Source organism: Scyliorhinus canicula, chromosome 2, assembly GCF_902713615.1.
Source record: "Scyliorhinus canicula chromosome 2, sScyCan1.1, whole genome shotgun sequence".
Lineage (NCBI taxonomy): Eukaryota > Metazoa > Chordata > Chondrichthyes > Carcharhiniformes > Scyliorhinidae > Scyliorhinus > Scyliorhinus canicula.
The window spans coordinates 190,641,823-190,660,051 of record NC_052147.1 but is presented as its reverse complement, the minus strand read 5'-3'; the positions used below and the strand labels follow the sequence as shown (position 1 = coordinate 190,660,051).

Below are 18,229 nucleotides of genomic sequence, written 5' to 3'. Positions count from 1 at the left end.
ACAGATCTTGGAGCTGTAGGAAATTAAGGGATATGGGAAGCCCAAGATCAGCCATGATCATATTGACTGGCAGCTCCATAGGCCACGTGGCCGACTTCTCCTCCTAATTCTTATGTTATGTTCTTTATTTATTTCCAAAACATTTTCAGGATTTCACTTGTCAATATTTTCCACACCCTCTCTTTCCCAATTTCCTTTTTAATTTCACCATTTACTATACTCCTCCAGGCTTTTGCAACATTGAGTTCTCAGTATCTAACCATAGCTTCCCTTTTTTTATTTTCAACGTATCCACCATGCTCCTTAGCATCTCGGGGATATAGATTTTGTAGTCCCAAAATTGCTGCAAGAATATGTGTTCTGAACTCTGTCTAACTCTTGCTTGAATGTGCCCCACTGCCCTGATGCTGATTTATCTTCAAGTAGCTGCTTCTAGCTACTTCTACAAAATCTCATCTAGGTTCAGTAAAATTGACCCTCCCCTAATTTGAAACTTTTACTCTTGACCCACTTACATCCTTTGCCGTGACTATGCTAAGCCTCTCTGAATTATGAGTGATATCAACATGCTTTTTCATTTCCTAAAATTAAATGCAGAACGGCTATTGTTACAATTCTGTACCTGACCCCAACATTTGTTAGGATATCAGAAAGAAAAAACAATTTTTTTCAATTTGTAACACTGAGGAAAGGATACTTTGCTTCAGGTGGGACTCCACGCACAAATAGGGATATGGTATATTAAAATAAACTTTATTACTAACACATTAAACTAACTTTAACAGCACAAGCAAAACCCACTTTTAGATACAGTTAACAAACACAGGAATACTTGCTGCATAGAGATGTCTTGCGAAAACTGCTTTGAGAGAGAGATCCTTCCAGAAACAGCCTGCAGATTCTGGTTTATGTCAAACCACTGTTAAACTTGACAACTCTTTCTAGAAGCTGCTGTTCTAGTCACAGCCAAATCTAAATCCAATTGACACAAAACCTGACTGCTTCAGCCCCTGGCTCTTCCCATTAGTTACATCAACCTCATCCCGCTCAAATCCCATGACCTGATTACTTAAATTTAAATACAATAAAATCCATCAGATCTGGCCTTTTAAACATAAGCACGGTTTGAAATAAGGATTATCTCATTTTTATGAAGCCTTAATTACCCCTTCTGAAGCCATAATGTCTGCCGGTATTTTAAACCAGGAATTGTAAAACATTACTGCAGCAGATATATACGCATGCTAATCCAGATTTTAAAGCATTACTGCACCAGATATATAATACAATATATATCTGAAATTCCTACATTCATCATACTATTAACTGGTTAAGAAAAGTTTATTGCATGCATTTTAAGAAATCAATGCCTTCCAGACCTTTAGCACTGATTTTATCAGAGGTCATGTTAGGGTCGTTGAAATTCCTTACTATTACTACCCCAGGTTCTGCACTTCTCAATGATTTGTTGACATTGCTTTTCATTTTCCTCTGGATTGTTTGGGCATCTACGATGTACTCAGCAGTGTGACTGCCCATGTGCAATATACATAGCCTTATTTGATGACAAAAGGAGTGCAGGAAGTAGAGTCAGCTCAAAAGAATCTGACATACTAAACACCTGCACAGAGACAGAGGGAGTGTAAACATGTACATGGAGGGAGGGAGATAGAGGGGGAAAAAATACATAATTCTTTCCCTGCCTCACCACCTTTGCAAAGGGGAACTTTCAAAGTTGGACTCAAAACTCATACTGTATTATAAACAGATGAACAGTATATGAATTCTAATTCTGATGCCTGCAAAGCAAATAATTTACAGATTGACACTGTTATGATGACCACGAAGGACACGCTTGATCTCTCTGTGGGGGCTTGTGGAATACGAGTTCCCCTATTGAGCTGGCGGAAGCTTGCCCAATAGGGACCATTTGGCAGGAGTTTAAAATCTGCAGTCCAGACCCAGACAGGTGCTCTCGATGGTCCATGAGCTGGGATACAGCACTGTACACCGAGGCAGCGATTTACGTTGTTCTAATAAACAAGAGTTTTGTATGGCGCCTGGCCTTGGCAGAGTTATTACAGACATGCTGAACAAAAGATTAAAACGTTTTAGAACTTGTCCAGAATCATTTAGATAGCCATAGCTAATGCATGTTCTTTGTCACTACACTAACAGTAACTGTATTTCATTAATATTTTGCAATAATTTTACCTGCACAAGTTCATTCAGAACTACTGCATCAAAACCAGACAGATATTGCACATAATATCTCTGCATCACTGGTCCATACTTGCGCACATGTGCTCTGAGCTCTTCCATGTAGTAGATCAGTTCAGCAACATGCCTAAAAGGTTTAAAAAGAGATTAATTTTCCACAAATGTCAAATGAATTGTCTAATTGTACAGATGTAGATTTCAAAACTTGACATATATTACTTTTAAAACTATTTAAACTAACCTTTCTACTTGACTTGTTGCTACAGCTGGTAAATTTACGAAAAAAATCAAACTAACCACCAGTGTGGCAAGGTAAACTGAACATTCAATGTTTGAAAACAAATGTGAGAGCCAACCTGGGGTGTGAGAGCTAACCTGGGATGTGAGAGCTAACCTATGAGGAGAGATTGAATAGAATGGGCCTAATTTAGAAGACTGAGAGGTGATCTGATTTTATTTTTAAAATTAAATTTCTGAAGGCTTGACAAGGGAGAGACTGAGAGGCCGTTTCTTTTTGTTGAGATTATGGTCTCAAGTTCAAGAATCTACCATTTAGGAGTGCGATGAGAAATTTTTTCACTCTAGACTCTTGGAATATTTGCCGAGAAGATCGTTGGTGCAAAGTCATTGGGTTTGGTATATAGCCTAACCAACATAAAAAACATAATGTTAAATAAACTTTCACGATCTCCAGGAAGTTGTGTTAAAGAATGGGGATGAATTTTGTCCTTAAAGTGAAGAATGCCAGTGCTGGGTAATGAGATACTTTAAGAACATACAAGGTAAGAACATGATTAAACTACAGCCTAATTCAAGCCTGCCCCGCCATTTTTTACGATCATGGATGAACATTTACATCAAATCCACTTCATGCTTTCTTTATTATTATTGCCACAAGTAGTCTACATTAACACTGCAATGAAGTTACTGTGAAAAACCCCCAGTCACCATACTCCGGCGCCTGTTCGGGTACACCGAGGGAGAATTCAGAATGTCTAATTCACCTGACAAGCACGTCTTTCGGGACTTATGCGAGGAAGCCGGAGCACCCGGAGGAAACCCAAACCCATGCAGACATGGGGAGAACGTGCAGACTCCACAGAGAGTGACCCAAGCCGGGAATCGAACCCGAGACCCTGGCGCTGTGAAGCAAAAGTGCTAACCACTGTGCTACTGTGCCGCCTGCCCTATTCCCATATCCCTCAATTCCCTAAAATTCTAATAATCTCTGCCTTGAATATATTTACCGGCTAAGCACCAACAACCTTCTCGGCAAATATTCCAAGAGTCTAGAGTGAAACAATTTCTCATCGCACTCCTAAATGGTAGATTCTTGAACTTGAGACCATAATCTCAACAAAAAGAAACGGACTCTCAGTCTCTCCCTTGTCAAGCCTTCAGAAATTTAATTTTAAAAATAAAATCAGATCACCTCTCAGTCTTCTAAATTAGGTCCATTCTATTCAATCTCTCCTCATAGGTTAGCTCTCACATCCCAGGTTAGCTCTCACACCCCAGCAATCAATCAAATGAATGGGGCCTCACGGTAGCATGGTGGTTAGCATCAATGCTTCACAGCTCCAGGGTCCCAGGTTCGATTCCCGGTTGGGTCACTGTCTGTGCGGAGTCTGCACATCCTCCCCGTGTGTGCGTGGGTTTCCTCCGGGTGCTCCGGTTTCCTCCCACAGTCCAAAGATGTGCGGGTTAGGTGGATTGGCCATGCTAAATTGCCCGTAGTGTAAGGTTAATGGGGGGATTATTGGGTTACGGGTATACGGGTTATGTAGGTTTAAGTAGGGTGATCATTGCTCGGCACAACATCGAGGGCCGAAGGGCCTCTTCTGTGCTGTACTGTTCTAACTTCAGTTGTACTCCCTCCAAGACAAGCATATGATTTCTTGGGTGTAGAGTCAAAACTGTGTGGTCTCACCAAATCTCTTATTATTGCTTACTCTTATATTCGAATACTTCGTATTTGCCTTCCTGGTTATCTAGAACATAGAACAGTACAGCTCAGAACAGGCCCTTCGGCCCTCGATGTTGTGCCGAGCAATGATCACCCTACTCAAGTCAACATATCCACCCTATACCAGTAACCCAACTAACCCCCCCCCCCCCCCCACATTAACCTTATTTTTTTTTTAGGACACTACGGGCAATTTAGCATGGCCAATCCACCTAACCCGCACATCTTTGGACTGTGGAAGGAAACCGGAGCACCCGGAGGAAACCCACGCACACACGGGGAGGACGTGCAGACTCCGCACAGACAGTGACCCAGCCGGGAATCGAACCTGGGACCCTGGAGCTGTGAAGCATTTATGCTAACCACCATGCTACCGTGCTGCCCCAACATCTCTATGTTAACTTTCCATGTTTCATGCACAAGGGCAAACAAATCCTTCTGAAGCATTCTCAGGTTAAATGTAGCACAGGGCAGTAGCAGAATAAAGCTCCCATTACCTAGCTCTAACCCAAGAGTAAATCTACTACATCAAGTAAATCTTTCCCACTTTGTACACAATCCATTTTAAACTCTTCCGAAAAAGCTCATTACGGTGGTACTAAATTAGGGTCAGTATATATTATATGCTCGCATGCCCAGTAGGAATTGTTTTGTATGTGTCTATTCATTTCTCATAGAATCAGGGCCGGCTCAAGGCACCGGCAACTCGGGCTGTTGCCCGGGGCGCCATGTGCTTGGGGGCGCCAGAGACTCGGGTCCCGCGCATGCGCAGTTGGGCCGGTGCCAACCAGCGCAGTGGCCGCCCGCCCCCAGGGCGGCCCCCCGGCTCGGTCCGCCCCCCCCCGCTCCCCTCGGGTCCGCCCCCCCCGGCCCGCCCTCGGGTCCGCCGCCCCCCCGCGTCCGCCCCTCATCGGCCCCGCCCCCATCCTCTGCCCCCCCCTCGGCCCCCCCCCTCTCCTGGCCCCCCCCTCTCCTGCCCCCCCCCCTCCTCGGCCCCGCCCCCCTGCCCCCCTCCTCGGCCCCGCCCCCCTGCCCCCCCTCCTCAGCCCCGCCCCCCTGCCCCCCCCCTCCTCGGCCCCGCCCCCCTGCCCCCCCCCCCACGCGTCCGCCCCTCCTCGGCCCCCCCCCCTCCCCTGCCCCCCCTGCCCCCCCCCGCGTCCGCCCCTCCTCGGCCCCCCCCCCCAGCCCCACCCCCCCAAGGGCGCCGAAGTTCAGCTTGCCCGGGGCGCCAGCAACCCTAGAGCCGGCGCTGCATAGAATCCTTCAGTGAAAGACAACTTGGGTTAGAGTTAAATCCAAATCCTCAAGGCAAAGGATAGAGGACTTGTTAGCTAATAAGAAACAGTAGGAAAAATGAGTCACTTTAGGTTGGCAGGATGTAACAAGTAGAGTGCCACAGGGATCAGTGCCGAGGCCTCAACTATTTACGATCCATATCAATGATTTGAATGAAGGGACCAAATGTATAGTTGTTAAATTTGCAGACTGCACAAAGGTTGCAAGTTGTGAAGAGGACAAGGTGTACAATGGGATATACAGATATGTTAAGTGAGTGGGCAAAAAAATGAAAGGTGGAGTTTAATGTGGGGAAATGTGAACTTGTCTACTTTGGTAGGAAGAACTGAGAAGCAGCAAATGAAGAAAGGTTGCAGAACTCCGAGGCACAGAGGGATCTGGGTATCCCAATACACAAGTCACAAAAAGTTAGTATGCAGGTGCAGCAAGTGAATAGGAAGGCAAATGGAATGTTGTTGTTTAATGCAAGGGGAATGGAATTTAAAGTAGAGATTTTGCCACAGTTTTCCAAGTTGTTGGCGACACCATATCTAGAGTACTATGTAGTTTTGGAATTCAATTTGAAGCAGTTCAGAGAAGATTCACACAACTGACTCCTGGGATGAGAGAGTTATCTCATGAGGAAAGGTTGGACAGTTTTGGGTCTACATCCATTGGAGTTTGAAAGAATGAGAGTATGAGGGTTGATTTTGTTCACAGACGATCCTGAAGGGGCTTGACAGAGTGGATGCTGAGAGGATGTTTCTCGTGTGAGACCAGAACCAGGGGACACAGGTTAAAAATAAGGTGCCTACTAGTTAAGCCAGATTTCCTCAAAGGATTGTGAATCTATGGTTCTCTTTCCCAGAGAGCAGGGTTATTGGATAATTTAGAGGCACAGGTGGATAGATTCTTTACTAACAAGGGAGGCAAAGAGTATAGAGGGTAGGCAGGAAAGTGGCATTGAAGCCACAATCAGATCAGCCATGGTTTTCTTGAATTACAGATAAGGCTTCAAGGGCCAAATGGGCTTCTCCTGTTCATAATATGTATGTTCATAAAGATCAGTCTGGTGTATTGCACTACCGACCCTGGCAAATCACATTTTTTTAAACCGAGATTTTCAAGGCACAAAGATGTTCTCCCTTCTTCTTCCGCATTTGACAGCATACCAAACATCTCCATTGTCCCTTTCGTTGTCCCATTCATTTCAAAACTGCTGTTTGCACCCTTTCCTCCAAAGACTCATCGTGGATGCCCTCAGTCCTGACTAACACTTAAAAAGAATCATAATAATGCCTTAAAAATTATAAAATAACTTACTTGTCTATAAAGTCATCACTGTTTCTTGTTCTTGGAATGTTATCTGCATGACGAAGCAACCAGATAATTTCATCACGTGCAAAAGATAGAGCCATGAAGACAAAGAGTGCCTAAGAAGGAGAGAGAGAGAGAGAGAGAGTCCGAATTACAAGTCACAAGAAATAACAGATTCCCTTCTGCTAGTTTGGAATTTTATTAGTTTTAGTTTGTCTTTGTCAGCAATTTAAAACTGAGTCAACAAATTTGTTGTGATGTGAATAATTGGTTGGGAAATGTTAGCTAGATTGCAGGAATTATCTCATTTAAGACCATAAGACATAGGAGCAGAATTAGGCCACTCGGTCCTTCGAGTCTGCTCCGCCATTCAATCATGGCTGATATTTCTCTTAACTCCATTCTCCTGCCTTCTCCCCATAACCACGATCCCCTTTTAAAAAAAATAAATATAGAGTACCCAATTCTTTTTTCCAATTAAGAGGCAATTTAGCGTGGCCAATCCACCGACCTGCACATCTATGGGTTGTGGGGACGAAACTCACGCAAACACGGGAGAATACGCAAACTCCACACGGGCAGTAACTCAGAGTCGGGATCAAACCTGGGGCCTCAGCGCATTGAGGCAGCAGAACTAACCACTGTGCTACTGTGCTGTGCCCTGATCCCCTTATTAATCAATAACCTATCTATCTCGGTCTTAGACACTTAGTGATTTGACTTCCACGGCCTTCTGCAGAAGAGTTCCAAAGATTCACCACGCTCTGGCTGAAGAAATTCCCCCTCATCTCTGTTTTTAAAGGATCATCCCTTCAGTCTGAGGCTGTGCCCTCGGGTTCTAGTTTGTCCTACCAGTGGGAATGTCCTCTCAACGTCCACTATTTACAGGCCTCGCAGAATCCTGCAAGTTTCAATAAGATCCCCCCCCCCTCATCCTTCTAAACTCCAATGAGAACAGTCCCAGAGTCCTCAACCGTTCTCATATGACAAGTTCTTCATTTCAGGAATCATTCTTGTGAACCTCGTCAGGACTCTTTCCAACACCAACACATCCTTTCATAGAAACGGGGCCCAAAACTACTCTCAATTTACAGAGACACATCACTCTATACCAAAATCTATGCAAAACCAATAATACACATTTAAGTATTAACCTCAATCCTTTGTCAATTGGCCTTCCTAGTTAAGGAGGCCAAATTACACGCAGTTAGCCACGATTACAGTAAGACATAATTATGCTTCTATTCCAATCCCTTCATAATAACATTGACTATATCACTTGTCCCCCTTGCCCTCCTTTTTCACCCCACCAGCCTCTGCATTCAAATATCATCCTCCGCCAGTTCCACCAATATCAGCATGTCGCCACCGCCAAACTCTTCCCCTCAGTCCCCGCCAGCATTCCGCAGGGACCGTTCCCTACAGGATACCCTGGTCCATTCAATCAACCCCCACACCTCACCCTCTTCCCATGCAATTACAGAAGGTGAGCACCTGCCCCTTTACCTCCTTCCTGTTCTCTATCCAAGGGCCTAAACATTCTTTTCAGGTGAAGCAGCGCTTCACGTGCACCTCCTTCAATCTGGTCTATTGCGTTCACTGCTTCCAAATGAGGTCTACTCTACATTGGAGAGATAAAAGGCAGATTGGGTGATGTGCTTTGCAGAATATCTTCTGAAAGCAGGACCCAGACCTTCCTTTTGCTTATCATTTCAACACTCAACCTGCTCTCATGTCCACATTCCTGGCCTGCTGCATTGTTCCAGTGAAGCCCAACGTAAACTGCTGGAACAGCACCTCATCTCCCTATGAGGCACATTACAGCCTTCTGGACTTAACATTGAGTTCAACAACTTCAGATTGTGAACGGTATCCTCCACCTTCATCCCCCTTTTTTTATTCCTATCAATTTATCTTAATGTTTTTACCCCATCGATCAGTTTTTCCCTCAGCATTGCCTCCCGTCCCTCCACTCCACCCCACCTGGGTCATCTATTGCCTGTTTCAAGTTGTCCTTCGACAGACTGCTTGCTTTATCCTGCCATTATCACCACCATTTTACATTCCCTTTGTCTTTTCGTCCACAACACCTTTGTCAATCTCCACCTATCACTGGCCCTCCATCCAGTCCCAGTGCTCCTCCAACAAGCCCACCCTGACACGGAAAGCCTAAACCTTGGTGTCATATTTAATTGTGCGATGTGCTCCCGACCACATGAAAAAAAAATGAAAATTGCTTATTGTCACGAGTAGGCTTCAATGAAGTTACTGTGAAAAGCCCCTAGTCGCCACATTCCGGCACCTATCCGGGGAGGCTGGTACATACCACAAGGAGTACCTAGTTTCACCTCTAACATCGTCCAAATTCACCCAATCATCCATGCCTTTGTCACCTCTAGACTTGACTATTCCAACACATTCCTCGATGATCTCTCATATTTCATATATTTGGCATCCAGAACCCATTCCTTGTGTTTCAACGTATAATAATTTCTATTCCTCTCTCACAAATATGCCCACTCTTGTACACCGAGTTCTGGTCAAGCAATATTTTGATCTTAAAATTTTCATCCTTGATTTTAAATCCCTCCATGGCCTTGCTCCTCCCCATCTCGGTAACATGCTTAGCCCCGCATTGTTCTAATATAGTTGCATGCTGGTCCCTTAAACACTGCCAAATTAACTCCTCTATCATTGACGGCTGTCTCTTCAGCAGCTTAGGCCCCAAGCACTGAAATTCCCCCCACCCCCCCCCCCCCCCCCCTCCAAAAACATTTCCAACTCTCTTTCTTAAGATGCTTCTTAAAACTTATGTCTTTGACCATGCTTTTGGCACCTGCCTTAAAATCGCCTCATGTGACTCAGTGCCTAATTTTGTTATATAACGCACCTGTGAAGTGACTAGTGACAGTTTAAAAGAAAATTACATAGTGCTTCTCCTAAAGTACTTTAAGCTTGCTAAGAAAGTCACTCTTAAGAGCGAGAGGTCTGGAGCTCTAAGTTCCAATAGACCTCAGGAGCTTTGACTCATGCACAGACCAGGAGCAGGCTACACATGTGCAGTTCAGCATTTCTAGGTTTGTTGGGTCAAGCATATTGTGCAAAAAGGGAAAATGGTGCAAAAACCCTCGTCATGTGACCAAGAACGAAACACCATTGAATATAAAAGAGTTCCATACAAAAGACAGGGAGAAGTCCCAAAAGAGGAGTCAAAGCAGGGGACAGAGACAGGAATAGGTGTCGGTTCAGTTTTTTTTTAAAAAAGATTCATGGGATGTGGGTGGCGCTGGCTGGGCAAGCATTTATTACCAATCCCACAAATAGCCCATGAACTGAGTGGCTTGCTAGGTCATTTCAAAGGGCATTAAAGACAACCACATCGCTGTGGATCTGGAGTCACATCTAGGCCAGACCAGATAAAGACAGCAGATTTCCGTCCCTAAATATTAGTGAACCAGGTGGGTTTTTACAACAATCGACAATGGTTTCATGGTCATTAGACTTTTAATTCCAGATTTTGATTGAATTCAAATTTCACCAAAAGCAGTGGTGGGATTCGCATCTTCATTACCCTGGGTCTCTGAATTACTAGTCCAGTGACCACGAGCAGTGGCTGCAGTTAACAGGTTTTAAGTAGTCTTGGCAATCAAAGAGAACTCGGGAGAAAGGCTGAAGATCCAATGCGGCAGAAGATGACTCCATGCAGCGAAAGTACACATTTGGAGCAGTAATGTGCTGCAGAAGAGCTGAAATTGACCTGGAGTTGGTGCTCAAGTGTTGATTCGGGAATCCAGAGGATTGGAATCTGGAGGATTGGAGACAAGATTGAAAACCCACAAGGTGGACCGTCGTTGAGGCTCTCCAAGTTGGAGTGACCTTTGGAGAGAATTCCCAGGATAAATCATCAAAAGATGAAGACTGGAATTTCTTCAGAGATAGAGATTCAGTGAGATTGGTCAAACCACATGTTTAATGACATCTGGGTGGGTTGTTGATAAATCTGCGTACTCTGTCTTGATGCTGATTGAGGGTTGATCATTGATCAGGATACCAGGAATAGATCTCCTGCTCCTCTTTGAATAGTGCAATGGCATCTTTTACATCTGGAGGGCAAAAATGGTCAATGTCTCATCTGAATGGCAACACCTCAGACAGTGCAGCACTCTGTGCTTTATCGGAAGCCTCAATTTTGGGCTCAAACCCTGGAATGCAGCTTAAAACAGTAACTTGTGACTGAGAGGTGAGATGCTGCCAAATGAACCAGGCCTGATTATAAAGGTGCTAATTAAATAGAAGGTGATGATTCCTATAAACCAGTGGTTCTCAACCGGGGTCCACATGGACCCTGGGGGTCCATGTAACATTACTGGGGGTCCACACAAAAAAAATACCGAATTTGGGGTCCACGGTGATATTTTAGTGGTCCATAGAGCAATTCTACTTCAGAACAATTGTTATTACTGAGAATCAAGTAGAAGAAAAAAATGTTTGTTTTCATGATGAATATTCACCTTTCTCTCTCTCTCTCTCTCGCACTGACAAAGGTCAAAGAGAGATTATAATCTATCTAATTTACCTTGAGGGCTGAAGGGGCTCAGAACCAAAAAGGTGCATTTGCTGTGTTTATTTTTGAGGTACTGTATTCTGAAAAAAAAATCCATACCGGTTGATGACAAATGGGTTTATTGTGCTTTAATGACAGTTGTTGTTGAAGATTGCCCGGGCTATTGTCCCCTAGGAACAGCACAGAGGACCTTTAATGACAGAAGCAGCTTATTAAATACCCACGGTTGACCTGACGCTTATGCCACGTTTCTCCTTGACAAGTTTAATGAATGATTTAACACAGTAATCACTAGAAACTGTGCATATTTGATATGAATTGGTTATTTTTAGAGTAATTTAATTCAATTTAGTCAGTAAAAAGTTTTTTTCATTACTTTTCATATTAGAATAAGTTTGGCAACGTACGAAAATACCGCTAATCCGTTTCCAACCCTCACGGTAAGGTAGATGGACTTTAGGATTAGTTTACCACGCATATAAGAAGCTTTTTTTTCTGTGGAATGGCTATGGGGGTCCACCAAAAAAATTAAGAGGAAAAGGGGTCCATGGGTTAAAAAAGGTTGAGAACCCCTGCTATAAACAGATTCAAGCATATTGCCTACTGAGGTTAAGGATAATTAATCTTCATTTTCTCTCTTCCTCCTTTCTTAGATAGCAGGGTTATATTAACTATTTTTCAAACCCTAGGACCTCTTCTACAATCTAAGGAATTCTAGAAGATCAAAACAACATAACCACGGTCTTTGCAGGTATCTCTTTTAAAACCCTAGGATACACTGCTTTCAGGTCCAGGAAATGTGTCACCACTTAGATCCATTAATTTCTCCAGTACCATTTCTTACTGACTTTTATGTTTAAGCTCCTCGTTCTCACTAGACCCTCGAGTCCCCGTTACTTTCAGAATTTGTTTTGAGTCTTCTGTCAAGAAGGTAAATACAGGCAAACGTATTGGTTTAATGTCTGTCATTTCCTTATTCCCCATTATAATTTCACCTGCATGTGCCTAATGGGCACACATTTAATTAAAGCAATTTACTTTGCTTTAATTAATCTCTTCCTATTTAAAATTCCAACAGAAACATTTACGATCTGCTTTGTCTCAAAATATAACTTTTTGAAAAATTCACTTATTGGCGGAGGGCATTGCTCACAATGTCAGCATTTATAGTCCATCCCAAACGACCAGAGTGATTTGCTAAGCCATATACTCAAATTATTGTTTGAACCCTTGTCCAAAATTACCTGCCCTAGACTTGATAATTATCTAAACACAGTACCCACCTTAACTCGCAGGGCTAAAAATCCAAATGGTGTCTTAACCTTATTACAAGCATTATGGAGCTGCCTATCATGTCAAAGGATGCGTGTAACAGAAGGAAACAAGTGACTCATATGTGATGTTAAACAGAATCTTGAATTGAAAATCAGGTAACAAATATTATTGTTATGACATTCTAGGCGAGGGCACGGCCAATTGCAGTCCTACTTGGCCCGGAGTCACAACACAATTGAATTAACCAATAATTCTCATGTGGCCCAGGTGTGCAAGTTCAAACACAATTACTTCTTATTTATAACAAGAACTATAATAAAATATGTAGCCAATACAACTGGGTAACTATTATCTACTTCCTAATCCCCCACTGTGACACACACTGACACACACACAGACACACACACACGAAAAGAGAGAGGTGAAAATAAGTAAAACGAAAAAGAGTCTTTGTTTCAGATGGTCTCTTTAAGCAGACTTTCATTCAAAGTAAGCTTTCAGATCCAGATCTCTGTTCATAGCCTGTAATTGTGTTCACCGTAGATTCATTCAATCAGTACATTAACTCACAGTCTTTCTGGAGGGAGCAGGGGAACGAAAGTGCAGGAGAGCATGAGAGGGAGCAGGTCCATGTCAGTGTGCCCAGGTCTCAACTTTGCTTTCCTTATGTCTCTAGCAATCATTCCCACTCAGGCAGGATCCATGTTACTGGGCAGAATATGGCCTTTTGGCCAATTCACATGCCACCAGCCAACCAATCAAACTTAGTCCCACCCCATCTCGTGGGAGCCACAAAGTCTGGGTTCTGCTGTCCAACGCTAGCAACACCATATGCTACGTTGCAACTTCCTGAATTCCTCATTCTCTCTGCTGCTTGACTTAAGGATACATGTCCATTAAGCATCCATTGATTAAAAATGATAATGGTAAAAATACAGAAAGGGGAAATAAGGGATTCAGGGGGAAGGACCCTTACATTACAAAGTTACTGTTGGAGGAAAGGATGAAGGCTTTAACATTATATTTGGGTAATGCATTTCTCCAAATCCACTTTTAATGTGCTTAGAGGGGGGATCTGTGGATAATCAATTGCCCAACGTAATAACCAATTGCAGGTGTAAGATGTAGAAACTAAGGATTTTTGGCAGAGCACACCTTTGTGCAAATCAGGATATGAAGCCCAAAAGAAAGCCTTTATTATGCTAAAGCAACAAGGCAGCATTCCGCATTTCATCAAGTGCAGCAAATACGATTAACATGAATTTCACAAGGAGGAAGTGTCAAGATTAATCTTAATTGGAAGAGAATAATATATTGGCATTACAAGTTCAGTACCTTTGGACCAAGTAACCCTGGTTGGTCAGCAAGAACGGTGGCAAGCTCCTTTAAAGCAGACCGCAAAAATTTGCGCCGCTCTCTGTGTAGTGGACCACTAAAGAGGAGTAAGTAAACATTGTTAAATCAGAAAAGCAATAGGTAGTGAAGTTTTAGACATGAACAATAAAAATACTTTAAATGGACCAGATACCATATATACTCGTGTAAAAGTAAAACTTTTAGATCATTTTTTTACTGAGGTAATGTTTTTGAGGGACTGACACGATTAGGGTCCTGAACGAGAACCCAAATATTTTCAATTTGTAAAACTGTGAGGAAATGTTACTGCACCACAGGAGTGATAACACTGACTGGTAGATATATTTTGTGTTCAAACAAACTTTGGCAATTTAATCACAGAATTAACCACATTAGCAACAAAGAAATAACTTTGCTGTTAACAGTTATGAAGTAAAAGAAGAAACAATAACTTACTTCCTAAACCTGCCACTATATTCCAATTATGCAAATCAATATATATTAAATACCACTCATGAATAAAGTTAACAGCCAGGGTTTTACTTGCTTCTCTGTGCAGAATCTTTGGAGAGAAAACCTTTCAGGACCAATCTGAAACAACTCTGTTCAGATTGGCGTTCTAGGACCTACTGAAGGGAGCCAAATCTTGGCCTTCACCTTCCTGATTCTGGTGTTCTACCATGTATGGAATGAAAATATATTTAAACTGCAAATGATATTACATTTAATTCTATTTCCGTTCAGACTTACATTTTTATTCAGTCTTCTGTTAAAAACAATGAGCTGGATTCTCCGCAGCCCTGCACCGAGATCGCATTTGGCGTGGGGGCGGAGAATCCACTTTTACGTGAGAATTGGGCCCGGTGCCGCTCCAATGATTCTCCGGTCCTCGCTGAATCGCTTGCGCGTGCTTTATGCGGTATGGCTAGGGGGGGCCATTGCCAGAGGCCCTCCCAGCTGTGCTCCGGTCCAGATCAGCTAAATTCCCGACGGCGTGGTTCTCACCACATCTGGCCGGTCGGGACACAGTCCGCAGCTGCCCTGGTGGGGGGCGGAATAGATCGATAGACTTTGTTGGTCCAGGTCCGCCGGCTGAGTACACCATTGTGTTCGGTGCAGCCGCTCCAGACGGAAGCCCGAGAAGCTCTCCAGGTCCCCGCCAGCCCCTTCAAGGTAGGTGAATAGCTGTAAAGAATTTTATGGAAAGTCTGGCGTGAAACGCCAGCGATTTTATGCCCGTGTGGGGACATAGCTCCATTTTTGGAGAATCCAGCCCAATGTTACTCAAAGAATTTCAGCTCTGTTAATTAAGTCAGGAATTGTGACCAAACCAGGTAATGGTTATGTCAAATAGGTTAAGTAGCAATATTATTTGCAAATAATATGATATGGTGAATCCTCCAAAAATCACCAGAGTTACTTTTACCTTTGGAATTCAACAATAGAAGATGGTTGCCCATAGAGATCATAAAATCCCTAGTGCAGGAGGAGGCCATTCAGCCCATAGAATCTGCTCCGACCCTCTGAAATAGCACCCTTCCTAAGCCCACACGCCCTTTCCCCGTGATCCCACTTAAGTTATACATCTTTGGACGCTGAGGGCAATTTTATCATGGCCAATCCACCTAAACTGCACATCTTTGGACTGTGGGAAGAAAGCAGTGCAAACGCACGCAGTCACTGGGAGAAAGTACAACTTCACACGACATTCACCCAAGGCCAGAATTGAACCCAGGTCCCTGGCTCTGTGAGACAGCAGTGCCACCATGCTGGACTGGTTTATTCCATAACTGAAACTCAATAATTATTGTATCACGCCTGGACTTCCAAATCTTTAGACTGTATTGTGCAATGCTCCTGCAGCAATTTTGTCCACCTGATCAAGGTTTGAGCACAGGGAACAACATTGCAATCAAAGCACCAATGAGCCAAAGGAAGCAAATCCCAAGCAAGGGGCTGTGAACAAGCTCCTTTAATGTTTTGATATTGTGGTTATCTTTAAGATTGTGAAGAGTCAGGAAGTGAATGTTAGTAAACTATTTCCACTGGCTGTACGGTTAAAAAAAACAATATAAACTCACGATAAAAAGACAGAGGTTGAATGGAAATAAGATTTTGTACTACAAACTGTTGCTGAAGCACAGTACCCAAGCACTTGAAAAAAGGATTTCAGCGACTGCCTGAAAAAATTCTGAACTGCTACTGGGAGCAATACAAATATTAGCATTTCAAGGTGACTCATATGCAAAGAACAATCGTCAGCACATATTTGATTGGTTGAATGACTTTTTTGTTCTGTAGTATTTTTGTTCTGTAGTATTCCCCAATGTTAGGTGTCACACAGCTCACTTATGTTCACTCTGGGCCTCAGTTTTTAAAATGGCAGGAGGGAATCATGTTGTTTTTAAAAATTTAGAGTACTCAATTATTTTTTCCCAATTAAGGTGCAATTTAGTGTGGTCAATCCACCTAGCCTGCACATCTTTGGGTTGTGGGGGTGAAACCCACGCAGACACAGGGAGAATGTGCAAACTCCACGCAGACGATGACCTGGGATCGATCATGTTAAGCATACATTAAACTGAGATATTTATGTCCAATACAAAACTTAAGATAAACTTACGCATGTGATAATGCCGTCTCTCTGCATTCACGTATATCAGCTATACGTTTGTTGTATCTGTGAAAGTGAAGTACAAATGCATGTTAAGATCGCCATTGTCGACTCTGATTGAAATTGAAAGCACTTGTAAACCCAAAATAGGCACACGATGAAATCTACACTTTCAAAAGCATCAAAAGAAATACTGAACAGTTTAATGGTCCATTTGTTTGGGGAAGACAAGAGTGCATTTTGAAAAACTTTAATCAGATTTCAGGAATTACAAATTCAGTGTTAGGAAGAGAATAAGGACTTTCTTTGGTAGATTAAACTTTTGCCATATTTGTTCGATTTCATAACTTAACCAACTGTTTGTTTTGGAAACACAAACCATTAGGAACACCATGTGGACTTCATCTGAGTTTATCGTATTTTCTTGTATGGCAGACAAATCCAATTAGCTGCAACTATTCACAATTATGTATGCACACTGCTTCTAAATGTAATTATCTCCAAGAATATTTTGGGGATACAAAATGTGAGGCTTCTGTGGATTTTCCATAATTATTGAGGCAATTTCAAGAATTAGAAAATCTTTGGAATGGATGTGAATACTTCATTGCCTAAAGTAGCAAATTTGTTCGAACAAAAGAACCCACAAGAAACAGGAGTAGATCATACGGCCTGTCAAGTCTGCTCCACCATTCAATACGATCATGGCTCATCTTGGACTTCAACTCTGAGTGAAGTAATTTTTGCCCCATCTCAGTCCTAAATGATCAGTCTGTTATTCTGTCCGTGTTTTAGATTCCTTGACATGTGGGAACAATCTCCTCGCATCTACCCTATTAAGCTCCTTTGGAATTTTGTAGATTTATTTCAGATTGCCTCTCATACTTCGAAACTCTTCTTAGGCCTGAGATCACTGTCTTTTTCTGGTATGATACTGGTGTGTTCTACTGTGAATGCAGACAAAATATTTGTTCAATGCCTCTGCCATTTCCTCATTCCCCATCATAATTTCTCCTGCCTCTGCTTCTGAAGGAGCGATGTTTACTTTAACAACTCTCTTCCTTTTTATATGCTCCAAAAAACTTTAACAAATTGTTTTTATATTTCTGGCTCGTTGACTCTCATTCTATTTTTGCCCGTTCTGATCAATTTTTGGTGATTCTTCGGCTTCTAAAACACTCCCAATCCTCAAACTTGTAATGTTTTTTTCCCCCAACATAAGCAATTTAATGGAACTGGGGAGCTCAAATACAGCAAGTACTTTTTACAACACCCTAACAATTTGGAAGCACACATGACAGCACAACAGTTAGTGTGCATTTATATTAAAAAAATAAAGATGATCAATAAAAATCATTTTAAATAAAAATCCAAAAATCAAAGGTATTGACCAGAATTCTGATAGTTCAGAAGTATGGTGAGCTTGCACAACCTCAGATTTATGGCAATGCAACTTTACAACATTAACAATGTGTCGCCACCACCACCAAGATTCATAGACACGTGTTTATCAACTAAACAACCCAGGTGACTCTTTCAAATATTTCTCCCGCCGTCCTCCAAACATTTTTAAACAGCACCCATTATACAATATACATCAGGGACACCATTTACTGTTGAAAAACAACAAAACTAAATAGTA

The 18,229-nt window shown here is 42.6% G+C and overlaps 1 protein-coding gene across 8 annotated transcripts in view; it reads right to left on the bottom strand.

The window, feature by feature from the left end:
* Positions 1–18,229, bottom strand: part of nckap1 (NCK-associated protein 1) — a 256,739-nt gene that overhangs the window by 129,045 nt on the left and 109,465 nt on the right. For all 8 annotated transcript variants that reach the window (XM_038789224.1, XM_038789226.1, XM_038789228.1 and 5 more), the window contains 4 exons: positions 16,597–16,653; positions 13,953–14,049; positions 6,785–6,894; positions 2,215–2,347 (listed from right to left, as the gene is read on the bottom strand). In XM_038789224.1, the coding sequence (XP_038645152.1) occupies positions 2,215–2,347; positions 6,785–6,894; positions 13,953–14,049; positions 16,597–16,653 (397 nt within the window). The remainder of the gene's footprint in view (positions 1–2,214; positions 2,348–6,784; positions 6,895–13,952; positions 14,050–16,596; positions 16,654–18,229) is intronic.